At 40.4% G+C, this 19908-nt stretch overlaps 1 protein-coding gene across 1 annotated transcript in view; it reads right to left on the bottom strand.

The window, feature by feature from the left end:
* Positions 1 to 19908, bottom strand: part of cux2b (cut-like homeobox 2b) — a 119143-nt gene that overhangs the window by 18711 nt on the left and 80524 nt on the right. Inside the window, exons 5-8 of the mRNA XM_084729161.1 lie at positions 7972 to 8112; positions 7253 to 7403; positions 4761 to 4840; positions 3423 to 3489 (exon numbers count right to left, since the gene is read on the bottom strand). Coding sequence (XP_084585287.1) covers positions 3423 to 3489; positions 4761 to 4840; positions 7253 to 7403; positions 7972 to 8112 — 439 coding nt within the window. The remainder of the gene's footprint in view (positions 1 to 3422; positions 3490 to 4760; positions 4841 to 7252; positions 7404 to 7971; positions 8113 to 19908) is intronic.

Here is a 19908-nt window from a genome sequence, read left to right as displayed (position 1 = left end):
CGATTCCTAGTCTTACATCATCATATCCATATTTACTGATATATTTCCCAGCCCTAGTAGAGGACTAAAGAAACCAGAAAAGATCTATGTGTGAGTTAAAATCAGAGAATTTCAAGAGAAGAGAGAAACTCAAAGTTAAGAATCTCTCATCAAAACTGACAACTGATCCATTAATTGACTAATTCTCACAGTTTTACTGAGGAGATAGTCTTACTCTCTAATGAACAGAAAAAATTAAGCTCAACTCTTGTTACACATTTTGTTAACTACATAATCCTGTAAAAAAACATAAAGCTTGACAGATATAGTTCATCTCTTAACAGGCAGATGTTGTCAAACTAAATGTCATTTTTATTTTCCCTTCATACGTTTCAAGAAATCTAAACAAAAAGAGTTTTAAGCCATGATATAATAATAATCGACACACAGAAAATCAAAATGACAAATCAAAAACATGGCAAAGGTACAATACTAGGTTGTACTGTCATATTTTTGAAAGTTAATGAAGCGCTCTTGTTCATTCTCTCTACAGGAACTCCCACAATGTGCAGGTAAGTTCACACGGCCACTTGGGAGGTAGATTAAATGAAATGCTCGGGATTCTTTTCCGAAGATGGGAGTTGCGGTTGTATTGCACTGTGCAGGTTTTGTTTCAGTGCCTCTGCTAACAATAACTAACCAGGCTCTGTGTCTAAAGTGCAACGCTGCTCACGTCTAAAACAACACATTATGTCTGACAGAGACAACCGTCCTTACCGCAAGTTTGTCATTACACAGATCCTCATACACTATCCTTAAAGACAAGATGAAACTGCATTCTGAGAGGATTTAGCTTCAGTATCATCAAATATTAGATTGAAACGTTACAGGCAGGCAGGACATATTACTGGGAGGAACACTGTAGAACAAGTGTGTGTCTGTGTTTTAATCTTAGCTCTGTGCCACTAAAAGTTTAAGATTATTCGATGGTTGAAATTTGTTGATTCAAGCCTTTGTAAGCACACATCATATTTATTTTACAGAGAAGAAAGTATTGGTTGAATTTTGGTATTAGAACACCAAGAATTGTATTTATTTACTTATTTATTTATTACTTTTTTTGCCATGTTATGTTGTATGATTCACTGTGCTTCTGCTGGCACTTTAGTCCCATATACACCTAACTCTAGCCAAGATTTTAGAAATAAGGTCACGAGTCCAAATGTAATTGCAATCCTATAGGAAATATTTCACTAGCCACCATAAAAGTGTACATTTTTAAATGTTTCATTCCTTTAACTGTTTAATTATACAGTACTTTCTTTAAAATGTGGAACCCTACAAGATGCTGTTTCAAAATCTTGTCCAAAATACAAGGAATATCCTGGTAAATAAATATTTAATCTAGAGCCTGATAAGTATAGTACTACTAAAAATACTAGGAAAGGTTTAGTCTTAATCTGAGTGCCCTGATGTCATTTTACACAATAAAGTTTATTGTTAAACTGTAAAATATCCTGCCTCCATTTATGGGGGATCACAGCAAATGTGTATATATTCTATATATTGTAGCAGTATAATGAATATCTGCAGATATATCGACAGACTTTTTTTTTACTCCCTTAAATCAGTATCTGCCCCAAAAATCCAATCAGTCAGACTCTAACTGAATCCAAAACTGTTTATTAGCTGACAGTCATATTAAATATGATATTGAGTGTAACAAATATCATCATCAGCTTCAAAAATCCACAAAGTATAATTTGCGTGTAAAGGTTGAATGTAAACTCCTCTGCAGGTAATTAAAAACTACAGACACTGACATGACCTATGTGTCTACACTCGTGGCTCTGACCCCGTGCAGAAGCTGCAGCCCACAGATGTATGGTCTGTACGATTCACATCCTCAGAACTCTGGTGAGATTGAACTCCAACTTGCCTCCATACATCTAACAATCAGAGTAGTCTAATTTAAACAGAAGCTCAGCAGGATTATTCATGAGGTTTGTTTGAAGTTCAACAGTTTCATTTTGCACACATGGGACCTGATTTTCAAAAGGTAGATAGGGATGAATTAACGAGGATGCTGTGATTGATTTAAATAAGCACATAGGTTTCTCAAGTTTCGGGACGCTGTAGTCCTTTTTAACCAAAAGAAAAAATTTGCTCAAAGAACAAATTAGACTTTTTTAATCCACATTAAACAAACTACATTCAGCCGAACCTTCATTCTCTTTCATGTTTGCACTAAGCTGCTCCCATTGTCTCACATCAGGCTGCATAATTACCTAAAATATTAGTGATCTAACAGAATCATTGTGTCATAAGTACTAAAAAGCCAAAGTGGAATCATTCAGACACTCAGACTGTCTCAAACCAAAACTATTCTTGGCATCATCAGTGTTGTGTGGTGCAGGCAGGCAGGCAGTGCTGGTTTCAAGGGTCTCGGCCATGCCCCGGTCCTATCAATAAGGCCAGGATAGATGGCGCCCTGCTGACAGCAAACACTAACAGGTGTCAGCTCCACGTTTAATGAACTTGTGCAGTACGGAAAATGTTTTGTATTGATTACCTGCTCAGCTACTCAAGCCGAAGCAGACAAATAGTCTTTCTTATCAACATTGAGGAAACAGTCAGTGAGAGTAATAGAGGCCGGCCCGGTGTTCGGAGGCTCGGGGTCAGAGAGGGACAACTGCAGCTGGAGCTCTGGGGTCAGCGGTGCGACTGTCAGCCCAGAGGAATGTGACCAGGACAACACACACACACATGCACACACACACAGTATATGACAACCCACATAACAGAGATGGTCTTTCACACCGCAGCTGCGCACAGAAAAGGTAAGGCCAAACTGAAAATGTGTCCGATCCGACAAAATGGATGGCAGTGGGTCTAGAAACATCAGTTCAATTGTGCCATGGATTAAGCCTGGGAGAAAATCCATTAGCAGCGGCTGACTGTGCTCTGGAGCACAACCCAAACAAAGGAGTGTTTACTTTGAATGTCTATCGACATCCTTCATACAAGCTCAGATTCATTTCAGGCGTGCGGTGGATACATTGCGCTCAAAGACCAGGACAAGGTAGAGTGTTTTCTGAAGCAATCTTTAAATGGAGCAATTCTTCTTGAGGGCTGTCAAGGCCCAGCTGCCAGTGAAGGCAAACACAGACCTCTCTCATCGACCTGCATTAGTGGCTGAGTCACTCTCACTCTCCGCCTTTACAATGGCATTCCTCCGCTCTACACTGGACATGAGTTTATGTAGGCAAAATAAAGACGGGCGGCCTCAGCACTTCAAGTGATACAGTGAGCGCCGGCGAGGAAGGCCAGCGAGTAACCAACCACCACGACTTGAGGGGGAGGAGGCGGGGGTATATATAAAAGTTTGTCAGGAATATGTGGTAAACTGAACGCTGAATGTAAGATGTGAGGCAGTCTCTTACTTGTTGGTCATCTCCTGGTTGTATTTACACCGCAGGTCCAGCAGCTCAGTCTGTGCAGTGTTCAGAGCTGGTGAGAGGCAGACATGGGAAGTGAGATATTTGCTTAAAAAAAGAAAACATGTGAACTTTCACCTTAAAGGTACATTACTTCATTTACATGCCAATAAAAATATGACAAAAAAGTCAGAGTTTTTGTTGACATTTTTCAGAGTTGAAGTTAAAAAAAAAAGACTTTCTCTCAAATGTTGCTCACAAATTAAAAATACATTTAAAAAAAAAATTTTCCTCTTACCTGTAGTGCTATTTATCCATCTAGATTGTTCTGATGTAAAGTTTTGGAGATATCAGCCTGACTTCTCTCAAATACAATGGGAGTAAATGACATGTGAGTTGTGGCGCTCAGAGCACCAAAAAAATACATTTGACAGCAGTGTCTTTTTCCACAAATCATAAACCAGTTACTCAAGATCATTCACAGACGTTGCTGTGACAAGTTTCATGTAGTAAGTAAGTAAGTTTTTTTTTTTATTACATGGCTTTAAATTGATTGATTGCTGATTGGTCAATTACAGCATTCTAAGGTCTGTTATTTCTGTACAACAGACCGTTGTTATGAAAAAACAGACCATAGCTATGGACACAGTTCTGATAATAGACTGGAGGAACAACAAAATATTGTTGAACCACTAAAATAATTAAAAAATGAATATTTTGTGTCAAAGTATTGTGTTTCTGGTACATAACCATGTAGCAAGTAGTATAATGTGCAGTGAGCAGGTCATTACTGCAAAATAAACCCATTCAGGATGATTTCGGACATCTGCATTTTGCAATGCAATCCTGCATCATCCTGTTGGAATGATCACAATAAAAGGCCACCTTAAGATATGCAGTTCTAGCTTGAAAAAAGACATTTATTATGCACTGAACTATGGCTATTTCTCATTAGGCTACAGATACCATTTTTTTTCTCCCAGGAGAGAAAAGTCATACTTCAACTCATGAAAAATGGGAGCAAAAACAAAAGTGTTGCATTTAAATTGTTGTTAAGTATCCTTTTTGAAAACATAAATATCTTTTAGACAGTCAAAGGGCAACATAGAATAGGACCACCATTAACAGCTAAAGAATCCATTGAAAGCTGATATGAAATGGGTAAAAAACAAACTTCATTCAAAAATGTGTTAGTTTTAATTTATAGTTATGTCAACAAAGCAGCAGCAGGGTGTCTGTGTTTCAGCAGGGGGCACCATACAGCAATTATACACGCATTGGCTCTTTAATAGGTTGAAATTAAATTTAACAGCTACACTACGTGCCAGTGTTTAAGCCACTTACATGAATGCAGAACCTTGATCTTCTCCTCGGCCTCTGAGAGTCTGCCAGCCAAACTAACATCGGCGCTCTCCTCCTCCTCCCTGGAAGAGGAAAACTCTGTCAGGTACTTCGCTACATCACAACCACACATTTAAAGCTACTGTATGAAACGTTATGCTGTTGAGACAGAAACAATGTGTTAAGCTACTTTACAGCTTAAAGGGATAGTTTGGTTTATTTCAAGTGGAGTTGTATGAGGTAGTTATTGATAGCTACAGTAAATTGTGGTCAGCACACCCCCAGTTTGGAGAAGCAAAGAAGAGTACCACTATGGAAGTGAAGCAATGGACACAGTCAGCAGCAAAAGGTGTCTTAGACACCTGAAGAAAATGTCCAACCAAAAAAGTACTTAAGTACATACTATATCCTGATGGAAAACTGTTGTGATATAAGCCAAATAGCACTCTCTCCAATGCAACCAGACTTAGAGAAAAGCAGCCATTTTACTTGCAGAACGTGGGAGTTGCTGTTCTAATGCTGCCTCGGTTAGTTTTTGTTTGTGTTACTGTGTGACCTTGTTGAATCAGAACTTTCCTTTTTTAACACCAAAGTCACACAACAACACAAACCAGCTAACTGATTCAGTAGGGCTGTGATGATAACTGCGTTACCGCGGCCATGTGACGCCTACTGTGTGGTTGAGCTCACTACAGTCATCACTGCAAATTTTATTTTGAAGGGTGAATCTCATGTTGAAACCAGTGCATTGATCTATTAAGACATCAGTCACACACAAGTCAGGAACACAGCCTCTGATCAGTCAACAGACTCTTGCCACTGGGCAGCTAACAAAATGCTAATAACAAAAAATGTTTACAAGACAGAAAAATAAATAAATAGTCACAAAAAGACATCTAGCACTGGACTTATTATTATGGATTTATTTTACCACATCTCCAAGAAGACACTATTAGCATTAGCTTAATGTTAGCCTTTCCTTCTCAGTTTACTTCAGGCTAACCCTGTTACTTTTCCAGCAGTGGGGAAATAACACGTGACTTTTCTTGGTTTTAAGAAGCTGCAGCATTTTTTAAACTAACACAGACTAACCTGCACTGTACATTTACTGCCAGAGTGACAACTACCTGCTAAGTTTAAGTTTCTGCTCCACTAAGAGCAGCACTGTCACTCAGTCTGCTGCTCGCTCTGTCTCCCTCACATGTGAGCCTCACAAACTTACACACTGCCCAGTTTCTTAGAGGAGCTGTGCTACACTTCAGTATGCTTCCATAAAGTTCAATGAAACTGAAACATTTACCCGCGAAAATATGCTGCTTCGTCAAAATGGTAAGAAAAAATCCATATCCTCACAGGCCTACGATCGATGTGGTGGTAGACCATTAACCCTTGTGTTCTGCCAGGTAAAATTATTGTTTTTGTCAAAGGAGTCTGGTGGCAGGCAGAGAGCCACATAACAAGAAATATAACTTCAGTTTCTTGTTAGAAAAGGTTGTCTGATGGCAAGGTAAACTGCTCACAAGTTGCAAACACACTGTCTAACTCGCAATATATCATTTATTTGCGACGTTTCGGTACTAGACCTTCATCATGCACAAAGTCCTTTTGCAACTTATTGGTCTACTCTCTCCAGTCACCTGTCTTGTCTAATAAATGTGCGAAGTGTTTCATTTGTTCTAGAGGTAAAATGGTCAAAATATGGCATACACCTCAACTGATATTTATTTTCTTACATGGGCCTTTTGTTAGGTGACTAAAATACATTTTGCTGCTGACTCTGTCCACAGCAGTTCAATGCTTAGCTTCTGTGCTGGTACTCGTCTTTGCTTCTCCAAACTGGGGGCGTGCTGACCGCCATCTAGTTAATACATACAGTAACAGTGAGTATCTCATACAACCCCATTTCAAATAATCTGAACTACTATGGAGCCTCATATGATGCACATTCGTCTTTGGTTTCTTTTTTAAACACTTTTCACTACCACTGTTGTTGCAGACATCTCACTACAACTCCTCTAATCTATTCTTATATCATTAAAAGTTGAACAATGTTGCCTTAATGAGCATTAAAATGCCTAAAAGACCTAAAACAATTACTTAAATAAATGTAAGCAGTGGTTTGTGGTTTAGGAACTGGGTGTCACAGGCAGTTAAGAGGAATTAATTTGTCTCTTTTAATTTAGGCGATACAAACTTAATGTAAATCTCTAATGACTGTCAAGTCAGAAGTAGAGTCGAGGCCTGATCTATATGAAAGTGTCCTGAGTGCCCTTCTGCTATGATTTGGCACTATATAAATAGAATTTAATTGACTTGACATAATCCAAAGATATTCAGGACTAAAAGAAAATAGTCAGATTTTAGAATTTAAAATCAGAGAATGTGAGCATTATTTCTTTTACAAATGACCAAAAACAATTAATCAATTATCAAAGTAGATGTTGATAGATTTAATAGCTGACAATTGGTGGATTAATCAACTAATCGATTCTCACCCTCGGCCCTCAGCTCCTTCCTGCGGTGGGGAGCCCGGGGCCCCAGGAGCCGGTGTGCTGTTGGGGGTCATCAGGGAGGCTGGAGAGCTGGATTCTGGCGCCTCCTCTGTCGCTGCTGCCCCTGAGACTGCTGGACCGTCCTCTGAGCGCTCTGTGGACGATTAAAGACAGGCATGAGTTCTCTAACATCAGCTGTGTGTTCTGATATTAACAGGCACTTATTTTAGGGCTGTGATGTATTATTACTTATTATTTTTTAAAATAATTTATCAGTTGTTTTATCTCTTAAAGGTCAGAATAAGGTGAAAAATGATGATGTCCTCAAATGTCGTATTTTGTCCACAATCCAAAGATATTCAATTTACACACAAAGTGGAGATTCACATTTAAGCAACTGAAATGAAAACATTTTGCTTTTTTTTTCTTAAAAAACTACTCAACCCATTAATCGATTGTCAAAATAGTAGTCAATTGATCTAATAGTTGACAAATATTCAATTATTTTCATTTGAAATAGTCATCTGACAGCAACTATTTTTCACAGTTCTCCCCAGATTCTGATAGAATTCACAGCCTCTTTAAGACGTGCTACATTTAAATGAACTCCCAGCATTTTCAGGCCTGTAGAGCAGCAGCCACTTCAGCACTGCATTCAAAAAAAAAAAAAAAATTAGCATTCAGGAGGGACTGCTCCCCGATGTAGACGATCCTGGCCTGACCTGTCTTTTCAAGGCACTCCAGGTGTTTCTTCCAGTGCCCGCTGATCTCTCGTACCAGGGCCTCGCTGTCTGGGACCGAACTCTGAAGCTGCTGCAGCCTCCCCTCCAGGGTGTGCGAGGCCTCCAGCACGGGAGCCGGATCTGTGAAAACAAGACGCAAACAAATCTCTGTAGAGAGAACTGCTCAGATTCACGTGATACCCATACACTCCTACTTTTCAAAAAAAGCAAAATAGCTGTTTTACTGTGCACGCTGCCTGTAAAGCACATTACAGAGTTTTCTGCATCGCAGTTTCAACAGAGGCAGACTATTCCACTGAGACTTCTTTCCAAAGAGTGACTCTTAGACTTTTCCTCAGTCAGACGCCTTTGAAAATCTCGCAGGCTGGACCTAATGACACAAGTGCCGTTCCGACCCTTCACATGTTCAGAAGTCTAATCTAATGAGTCTTCTCACGTGCTGATGAATGGCAAAGAAGACAAAAAGACTGCCATGAATTTGTGACGGAGTCTTAAGTCCCAAGTATACACCTAGGCAAAGTGTAGAAAAAGTCTGCTCCTGAAAAGGGGGTAAAAAAAAAAAAAAAAAAGCGGGATTCTTTAGCACAACAGAGGAGCTGTTTTGCAATGCATGCGCGGCAGCACCGGGCCCATGGGGCCAACTAGGAGGCTGTTTCTCAGCTAACAAGTCTCCTCTGTATCATTTGATCATTTAAATTATTATGCCAGGAATTCTCAGGAGGCAGCTCGGCACTCCACATCACAGGGCTGTTTTTAATCTTCCCCTTCCCTTTCTTCCCCTCCCGAAAAGTTCAACAGCTCAGAGAGAGAGAGCTGCTCCTGTTGTGTACCTGCCTGCCGAACACCAAAGGAGGTGACTTCTAGTGCCAAAGCACAGAGAGGGAAGCTCAGGGGAGCTCCTTGACAAGGGGGGAGGCAAGATGTAGAGCCACGCGCACACACACGCACTCACTCACACACACACTCACACACACACGCACCGCAGCCCTTCAAAACTCTAAAAGAGGAGGAAAATCGCTGCTTTGCTGCACAAACTTTTCTCCCACAGCTTTCATCCACTCATCTTAGACTTCTGTGTGGAACCCAATTGGATCCCTTCTTCAGTATGGGCACTGACTGAAGTGACTTTTCATAAGAAGTTGGAGCCACAGACGTTTAAACTTTGCCAGATGCCACAGACAGAATGCAAACTCTGAGCCGGCAGGCCACGAAAAAATAAACGCTCATCAGAGGGGCCAAAAACTTCAGCGATGTGCAATTTGTTGAAATCCTGGCCATACGTTGCAACTCGCCATATCTGCATTTTCATCAGACAAACATTTTGGGCCATTTAATTGATTGAGCTATTTTTCCCAGGACCGTTTACAGTCAAACATTGTCTGCATTCATTGTTACACCAACTGTGGAGATATTGCATCAGTCACAAGGGACATCACTATTAAGAGCACAGCTCTTCTAAGACAAACAGGATGACTTAAAGCACTGCTATTCCATCGACCCACTGTCACAGAAATCACTTTATCAGCCTCTTTCCCATATATCCTTTCAACTTTTAATGATCAAAGGACAGAGATTATAGTAAGGGATCTCTCACACATGGACAAGCCAGGATTATCAATCAGTGGCAGGGGAGTAAAGTGAAGTCAAATTTAAAGTGAAGGGATATAACTTAAGTCTGTATACAAAATTAACCCCCGTCAAAGTAGAGCAGCAGGGATACTCTCCGAGGGCCTGGGATCTGCGCTTACTGAAGGAGAGTCCAGAAAGACTGCTGATAACTTTAGAAAATAGAGCTACTAATTGATGTAACTAATAAGAAGCAGCAGAGCTTCTTTTTAGTGCAGCTCTGATGGTAAATCCACCAAATCAAACCTGGAACCGAAGAGGGATTCGACGCTAACCCGGGCGCTCGCATTCCAGTTAATCAAGAAATATGACACAGCTGACGAGGCGTTACTGTACGTACATCAGGTGAGTCACATCATTCTCAAAGCAAAACAATTTTTAATTCCTCCCTTATCTTAATCAGAGATGATTGGATGTCTGCGATGATAAGTGATCGGGCAACAGCAGCTCGTTTCAACTAATAAATCACAGGACATTGAATGCATCATTTTCTCTGCTGAATGGAAGGTCCAGCTCCGCAGGAGTCACACTGAGAAGAGCAGAGTGACACAGGGAGGTTTAATAATGTCATCGTGTATTCACTCACAATGAGAAGCTGTCTGCCATTAAAAGGATGACTCTGGTTTATTATATTTTTGTTGTTTTTGTTTTAGAATGATTTCTTTATTTATTTTCAACATTTAACAAATATAATCAAAAGGCAGAGTGCAGAGATAAAGAGAGTAAAATAACAGTAAGTGGCTAAAGTGAAATAAATTCAAAATGATATGCAAAAAAATCTTAAGTACGGTTGTCACATTACGTCTCTTTTCGACAGAATCACACACAAATAAACAATCTAACCAGGCTTTGTAGATGGTCAAGGGTCCAAAAAACTGTCCTATTTTCTCACAAAGATATCCCTGATGTTTGCAAAGTATAAATAATACTGTTACTAGTATCAGAAAAAGCCCCCATTACCACCTTAAATGCTACTATCAACGAGTACACAAGTCAATGCACCAATCTGATACCACATAGTTTTTACTCTAATCCTGCTACATACCAGAAGTGTATGCCATTTTTTCCCCTAGGATGGTGAAGTCATGTTCTGTCATTCATATGTTCTATGTATGTATGTGTTTTTGTGTTGTTTTTTGTTTTGTTTTTTACAAAGGTTTTAACCTGAGCCAGACCATGCAACAATAATTGCAATCATATCATATCCATACGCGTTTAATGGTATACAGCTGTAATAAAATATAGTTTTTTTAAATGGCGGAATCGGTTTGATACTCAGTATCTGCCAATATGTCAAGGTCAGGTATTGGAATCGGTATTACCGAAAAAAAATGGTAATGAAACATCTCTATTATACGTGTGCTGTTCTAGTTGTAATGTTTCGGTCAGAAAAAAAAAAAAAAAGCTCCTTTGCTATGATATCATGCCAGTCATCTAGCATCCTGACCCATTCTGCACCAAAGAAGTACTGTATTGGTATAAGGTCTGATAAAATTTCCAAAAACTTGCTGGTCAGGTCATTTAAATTCTCTGCATTGAATAAACTAATAGATAATCAACCCTGTGCATGTTTTACAACAATAACATCTAGAGCAGTGGTTCTTAAAATTATTTCAATAACGAATCCCCTTTGAAATACTTTAAATATTGTACCCCCTGACCAGCACAAACAAAGACACTGTGTCATCAGTGTCAGCTTGTTGACGTAAATCCCATTTAAGCTTTATTGGCTCTTTTTTCGCTTTCTTTTTCACTTCTTTCTCTGTGTTTTCAGTCGTATTACTGCTATGTTTTGACCACAAATCCATTTTCTTGACTTCCATCTGTCATTTAATACAGAAACTGGCTTCCTGCTCACAATGAGTGTGATTGCGTTTGTTTCTTTCTTCTTCTGTGAGTCTTTATGGCACTTGATAGTTTCAGCAGTTAATGATTGCACCAAAAATAGGAATATTGAATATAAAATATGAATAAATCAAAACTACATTTCCATTTTTATTGAACTTATTGTAGGGCCATTATTTTATAAAATTATGCATGACTGACATTTTTTACATTCATATTTTTTTTTAAAAAATTAAAGCACCCTTTGAAGTACTCCAGAGCACCCCTAGGGGTACTGGTACCCACATTTGAGAAACACTGATCTAGAAGATGTGTTGGATACATCTTACAGAACCATAGTGGGGTAAGGTACACTTTGCGCATAAATTTATGATTATGTTCCATTATTTTATTACAAGACAATGAAGTAAAGACATTCTGACACATACTGCCCCACTAGTCATCGCTAAAATCGCACCCCAGATCTTTATTCACTCTCAATCTTAAACTGGGGTCAAGGAAGAAATATGATGGTCTATTGAAGCACTATAGATCAAAGAGTTTTTCTCTGTCAGTGATGTGGAGCTCTCCAGATTCTCCTCCATCTTCGACTCTTTTCAGAGTAGTAACGAAGTGACAGATTTGCAGGTTTTCCTTTTTCTTTCAAACTCTGACCTTAAATTTGAGAAAGGTTTAAGGAAACTTTCAGTAAACAAGTGCTGAAACTGTGGAATAGCATATTCATATTTTTGTAGTTTTGACCATCATTTATATCAATTATAGTGACATTCTACTCGCCAGAGTAATTGCTGCAAGTCCCAAGGGCAAGAAACCAGCAGTCAGACGTTCACACACGATGTGAATAACTGTGTTCATACGGGTTTACAACTATGAATGTATTTGGAAATAAAAGTATGCACACCTTTAATGTCAGTTATAACCCCTTACTGCACAGGAAAACGGAATACACAACTACAGCACGATACAGAGGTCTGAAAACTGTAATGCATGTTTACCGACAGTTTTTAGCGATATCACTGTTTCCAGATCACACAAATTACATGCAGAAATATGGAAGTTATGCCGCTGAGTATCTCTTGCCAATGAAAATCTGACATGTGTCAGGCAGAAATCGTGTTCATAGACAGGATTATGTATTCAAGTTTTATTCACATTATGTGTCGCGTTCTTGATTCCCATGTTTCCCGTAAGTTATATCAACTAGCTAGCAAATTAAATGCGCAACTTGAAAAAAGTGGTGACACTGATGACACAAATCAATGGGTTATTAACATGACTTAAAATATTTGCAAAAATTTATTCACACAACTTTTTTTAAAAGTGAATTATAAATGACCATACATACAAGTTGGTGTTAAGATAAACCATAGACTGACTTTGAAATGAGTTTGGGTAATGTTTATCCAGAGATGGAAGAGATCTGACTGGAGTGTGTTTTGAAATGAGTTTAAAAAACGACACTGAAAAAGTATAGTTGTTGTATTTATGGTCATTTACACTTACTTTTTAATTTCCTGCTTCCACTGGGAGTCGATATTGTGTCTTGTAAAAAGTATATTTAAAAGGTGATGGCAGCACTGTTTTATATACAGAAGCCACGTTTCCACCTTCAGTACCCAGAACATTTAGTCCCAGAGAAGAACTAAAAGGTTCCTTCAGAGTGTTTCTGTCTGCGTTACCTGCTGAGACTTGGCAAATACACGTCATTTTGGCACACAACAATACAGCTTTGTCATCTGTCCATCATTGTATGTTTTCTTCTTAAAATCCATGTTAATGTGTTGAAGCATAAAAAACAAACTGGTTTACAGCTACAGATTTTTAAAATGCTGCGACTCCACCAATCAGAAATGTGCAGCACTTTAAGTCCCACCCCAAAAGTTCCTATGCTTTTGGAAAGTACTACCCAACAAACAGGGACTTTTTTGGGGTAACAATATTGTCCCCAGAACTACAGAACGTACACCCTTGATTAATAAAGTATGGTGAACTTCAGATTTTCATTCTGATGGCGTTACACTGAAGCTTCACCTTGATGTGACACATTCTTGAAGGTAGAAAGTTAGAAATTTCAGTGTTATTAGTACAAAGTTATCCAGGCTATCCAAGTTATGATAACTTTTAATTGTTTTTGCACATTCTCAGCTGCATTGATATTGAGTTTCATCACCTTGGCTGAGCCATAATGAGGCTGCCACCCTGTAGCTGCTTCTTGTGGTCACTGCGTTGCTGTTTCTGTACTATTGCTCATCTCAAAGCGGGAGGCAGCCGCTGTGTCTGGGTGAGCCTTCAGTCCAGGAGCCAGAGCCTGTCAGAAGCTGGACGGCTCAGCGGACTGCAGGTGGCACCGGGGAGGACGGCGCGCAGGTTCAGGATGTGTGTCTAGGTGGGTGGGGGTGGACCAGGGTGGTGTGCGCCAAGACAAGCAGGTGTGTCGGGGCGGTCCGTCTTGGCCCTGTCAGCGATACACCATCATTAGGCGGTGTGGGCGCAGCAGGGTGCACCATTATGTCTCCCTGGGCCCTGTGTAATTACGCTCTGACATAATTAACCCAGCAAGCCCATTAGCCAAGCATTGGCTGGCTGAAGAGAGAAAAAAAACGCTATAATTATTTGTTGTGCGCATGTTAATGAGGCCAGCTGTGTTCCCATCATACAACACGAACAAATTAATTTACAAGGCTGTGCTCCAAGGTTTTTTCTTTTCATTCAAAACAGTCTTGTTTTTTTTCCTCTGAGTGGACTTCAAGGTCCATAAACACGCTCTGCCGCTGCTGCAACAAACAGTAACACTGCTGTAATATTGTTGTCAAGAACCGAAACTAGGTTGAGAGGAACACTTAGTCTGTACTTTCACCTTCAGAGACAATGTTAAGTGATATAAGGTATGTAAGATAAATTGCTGCCTCTTTTCTTCTACCTGTCAAGGATTAGTTTCCATTGCAAAAAAAACAGAAGCTGTTTGCAACAAATTCATAAACATGACTTTTGTGTTTGTGGTGCATTTTAAACCAACGAGCATTTGATATTCAGATAGCAAACCGAAGTCTCGCTTTACCTTGATGTGGCAGAGGGAGTGAGAAAATACTAAAATAAAAAGATAGGTGGAATGAAAAAAAAAAATGATTGTGGGAAGCGGCGGCTTTTGTGTGTGAACAAAACAAAGCTGAAAGAGAAACTTCTTAACCTGTTCTTTTTTCATTGCCGCTCCATGTCTTTGTCTGACAGACTGAAGGACGGAGAAGGAATGACATCAATACCAACACATTTTAAAGCTCGGAACAAAGAGTGGAGCCAGAGCTAGATAGCATTTCAAATTAACACAAGATGCTGCAGCGAGAAAAGAAGTGCAGATGACACGCAAACCAAACTTCACTTGAAATTCTGCAAAAAAATAAATAAATAAAACAAGCTCCTTCACATTCTTATTTATGAGACATGTAGTACAAATCACAATGAATTAACCTCATCAAATACACCTCGTCTATTGTCTTTACATTTTCGAATCCCATGGTTACATCTTATCTGCTCTCAGGCGAGCGCACACACACACACGTGCAGACATTCCTGCACACGCACACACACTTGCTGTCTTTTAAGAGCACACTCTCTCCTGGTCCCTCTGGGGTCTCCTACTCCACAGGGATCAGTTGGAGAGGCCCAGCTCTTTTATGAACATAATGCATTATTAAGCACCTCAAACATCTCCTGGGCCTTTGTTTATTACTGCTCTTATTAATCACTTGTGCATAATCTCGTCCCGCCCAGAGAGCTTTCATTTTCCATCAGCTTTTATACGTCGTTATTTTCCGACAGACCGCCACAAATGCGCACGGCACTCCTCCTTTTGCTCTCATCCTGACTGTAGGTACTCAGCTGCAAAATTACAATAAAGCCGGCTGGCTGTGCCTCGCAGGCCTCTCTGGCTGGTGCTTGCTTATGTATATGAAGGGTTGAAGAAGGACAACTATTCTTTATGCATCTGAATGACTCTGAATTACTAAGGTCAGTGCGTTCTGTTCTGATAATCTCATAGCCCTGGGAAACATCGGATGTGAATATGTAAGGCACTTATAAGCATCTCATATCATAGAAAGACATGTATTTAATGGGACAAAAAGCTGCTGGTGCTTGTGCTCTGCTCCGCAGTACCGCTGGTCACCACTAGCAAGCACTGTTGCCATAACATTTCCACACATGCATGGAGACACACACACCTCAGACATGCCGTAGGCCCGACACACACACACACACCCGCGCACACACACACACTTAGAGGGGTGTATTCAGATCAGAATCTTCACAAACTCTCAGTGAGCTCCCCGCTCAGATAAAAGGAGCTGTGTTCTAAAGGAGAGAGGGAGCGGGGTGGATCCTGAGGGATGAGTGTGTGTACTGAGAGGAGGCAAGGAAGAGCAAACACCTGGAGCGTCAGTCTCAGGGCTACGCCCCTGGCGACAGGGCCTCGCTGCTCTCACAGAGGTGGCAACAAACGCCGACGTTCAAACGCCACTCTCGCACTCACACACTCCAGGAGAGGGAAGAGCGGAATGAGACGGCGAGGAGGAGAGGAAGAAGAAGAAGAAGAAGTGAGGTGCATCTCTGGGAAACCGATGAATTCGGGCAGAAGCTGCCACTGTTTTTCTGCGTTCAGTGATCAGGACGTGTTTATCTGCACTGATCAAAACCGTGCGGAGGTGATATAAACATTGTTAGGGAAACACTGTTAACAGGCCTCTTTCAAGCCCCAGACTGGGTAGGAGTTACAGTGCACAGCATGGGGAGATGTCACAGGCAAATCAAAATATAGAACGCTAATGAAACACTCCAGCGGATTGACATGTCGGCTTAGGGGCCTCATAAAAGGGAAAAAAATCACTTCAATCACTTGCATCAAGAAGTTATTTCTGTTCTGAGTTTACTGTTGCATACTAGCTGCCATTGAACAGGAGCATTAGTTTGCAATAAAGGAGCAATATGAAACAACTGTGTGTCCAAAAATGAGTGCTGCAGTTGGAGCCATAGACGGTACATTAAATAGGTTAAAGTCCTATCTAATCTATGGTCCGTGGTTGCAGCGAGTTGTGTCCCCTGCACCCTCCTCTCCAGAGTCAGGAGCTGAGGCAGGCTGCAGGAGCACAGCAGGAGCGCAAGACAAGCGCATCATTGTAATTTTGCAAGAACAAGCAATGACAAATCATATACTGCAAGCTGATCAGCTGTTTACAACTGTCAATACATTAAAAAAACACTGCTTCAAAAAAATACACACTCTGGAGTTGGAGTTAAGTGACTGCCTGCCAAACTTCATTAACATATTGCTTAATTTAACCGTTATAAACATGTACTCCTTCTAAAAGATTATTTGTTGATTTGTTACAACTCATAAACAGGCACTTACTCATTCGGCAAACATTCTGCATTAATATGAACTAATTAACGTGAAACAGGCAAACAATAACACAAGTTATGCGCCAGAATAGAAATTTCAAAGGATGCCATGGCTGTAGCATTGTTGGAAAAGTTAGTATGTCAACTTAGCAAAGTAGAAATCTATAATATATTCACTGGAATAAATCATAAAATGACCAAGATATGTAATCAGATATTAAGGAAACATGCTAAGCTGAAATGCTCGCTACAGCTGTGGTGTCCCCCCCTTTGAAATTTGAAACAGTTTTTATACGTCCGTTTCATGTTAATTAGAGAATCAAATTGATGCTGAATACTTGCTGGATGATTTCAGGACCTCAAGCTTAACTTTACATTGACAGGTAACTGATAGCTGATCAACTTACAGAGGACGACTCATCCTCAGCTGTAATTATCAATTTACGATGTTGCGTGCGATGTTGCATGCGTCTTGCACTCCTGCAGTGTTGAGTCTGTGGAGGAGGGGGTGGGGGGAAACAACTTGCTTCAACTACACATCGGATATTAAATAGGATTTCAACCTATTTAATGTACTACCTATGGCTCCAGCTCACTATTTGGACAGCTGTACTCATTTTTGCACATGAAATTGCTACATATTGCTCCTTTAATCTTTGCTGATATATCATGTTCATGTTACGAAGTAGTACAGTAAATATAATACAGATTTCTCCGTTAACAAAGCCTACCATCATCATGCTGGAATCTCACTAAAGTAACAGATATGTTATTTGTATTCAATAGTGAGCACGGCAAAGTGGATAACTGATATGTGACCAGATGTTAATGATAGCCAGATACAACAGGTCACATATTGAGCTGCTGCTGCGCGTGTCCCTCCCCCTCCCTTCCTTGTTCGCCTCTTGCATTCATTAACTCCGCTGTTGGCCTGCTCTGATTGGACTGAAGGCCTTAGTGTCGGGCACACAAATGAGTGCGCACACACACATCGAGAGAGAGGCACTTTCAAATGAAATAATAGGAGGGAAAAAACGCCCTGCAATGAATAGTAATAACTGCATTAAGATTAACGAGCACGGCGTGTAAAGAATAATTGCATCTGTCAAAAGATTAAAAATACATGAGCTGTAGCGTTTGTTGGGGGAATGGTGGGGAAGCTCACTGTTGTGTTTGAGGGGCAGAGAGAAATGAAGTGGGGCCACAGCCAAATGACTGTCCTCCGGTGTACCTGGAGTCATCCATTCTAGCGAGGGGTGGGCAGGAGAGGGGGGGACTTGTGACCTTGGACACCAGCAGCAAGATGTACAGTGACAAACAGGCACAGGATACTGTAGGCCCTCCTCACAGATGGCAGATACTGCAAGGGCCCGACACGGAAATTCTCTCATTGGTCTTGGCCTCTGTTTGGCTGCAGCCAGAGAGGTGGGGGGAAATCTGGCAGTGAAGGCACCTAATGTCGGGATCTATATCTTTGTCTTTCCAAATTGTCACCATGTCGGATTAGGCAATAATTGCGTCATAAATTGGTGCTGTGACTTGGCTGAAAGGCACGGTAAACTACAAGTTGGACTCTGACAACCATAGCTTGCCATCCTTCATGACTTGCATGACATACGTTGGTGATTAGGAAGGTGGTGCCAGGGACTGACTCAATCTTTATTCATTCATTCAATCAATCATCAGTCCACTTTTGTTTGCGCAGTTGTGCACAGAAAAGTACTCTGTGCCGCTTTGGGTCGACGTCACAGAACGAGCTGTAGAAGTGAGAAAACTAGATGACAGAAGGTGGGTTTTACTACAAGATGGATTGGAGAGTTGATTTTTTTTTCCTATGCATGGCTGGATTAACATGTTAGGGGTACCTGGGGTACAGATTTGCCCTTGGGCCCCCACTGATCCCCCACTCCACTATTTAGGACTACTATTTAGGAATATGCAGTATGTGAGGGAAAATTAAATATTAGAATTTGACACAGGACCCTTCTTTAAAGATCAAGGGTATAAGATTTACGGGAAAATTTATTGATCAGGGACAGTGCACATTAATCAGCACTGCAGTTTACACTTCAACGTAAATATGTCAGACTTTTCATCCATAGTCCCTGGGCAGGTTATAACAATTCTGTTGGCACAATTTGGCAGAAATGGAATATAATAATTTTAAGCGTGTTTTCATTAGTGTATAACTGTGTTTTCTTTACCTTAGAATAGGGGTGTGCGATATGACGATATTAGATCGTGAAGGATTGGAACGTGTAGACGATCTGCCAAAGTGAGGAGATCGTATGGATCGTTCAGGGGTCCCTAACAGGCGTCCTATACGGACCCGGACCTATAACCAATAAACTATTAAGAGATTTTAAATTTTGACGGGACGCTTCTATTTTAACTGGCGCAACTTTTCTAGTCTTTCCGGCGCTGGTTTAGCTGATCAGGAAACACACAGACCAACTGCAGAGAAGCTGCGTGTGGAGGAGACTGTTGTTAATGACGGAGTTTGAAGATGCAAAAAAGGAGGACCGAAGCTGCAAAATGAGAAATCTTGAGCAACATCAAGTTCCTCATGACAAGCTGTGCAGCTGTATCACCTGTGGAACTGGTACCAACGTCCACAGAACCCCTAAATTTAAGAACAATTTCAAAACCATACAAAACTCATTTGTTATGAGTAAATGAGTAAGAGTAAATTTTAGTAGTATTATTACTGTTGGTCATTTTAATCATGATTTAATGTTCCTTTTAAATATTCTAATTTAAGTATTGATCAGTGTTACTTGTTATTTTGTTCAATTAAATTATCATATATGCATTAGATTTATCACACACAAGGTGACGGCACATTTTATTGCATCTCACCATGTAACTGTGTTTTATTATATTGTCTGTAAATCCTTTTACAACACCACAAAGTAAGCGCCATGAGAATAAACTTTGGAGAATGATTGAATTTATATGTCACACCACTTGATAAAAGACTTTCAGCATAGGACACACTGGTGTTTCCTCTCTCTAAGCTCCTCTAGACGCCTCCTCTCTCTTCATCTCCTCTTT

Source organism: Lutjanus erythropterus, chromosome 10 (assembly GCF_056507025.1).
Source record: "Lutjanus erythropterus isolate fLutEry1 chromosome 10, fLutEry1.hap2, whole genome shotgun sequence".
Lineage (NCBI taxonomy): Eukaryota > Metazoa > Chordata > Actinopteri > Lutjaniformes > Lutjanidae > Lutjanus > Lutjanus erythropterus.
The sequence above is the reverse complement of the archived record's forward strand: the minus strand, read 5'-3'. Positions and strand labels throughout refer to the sequence as shown.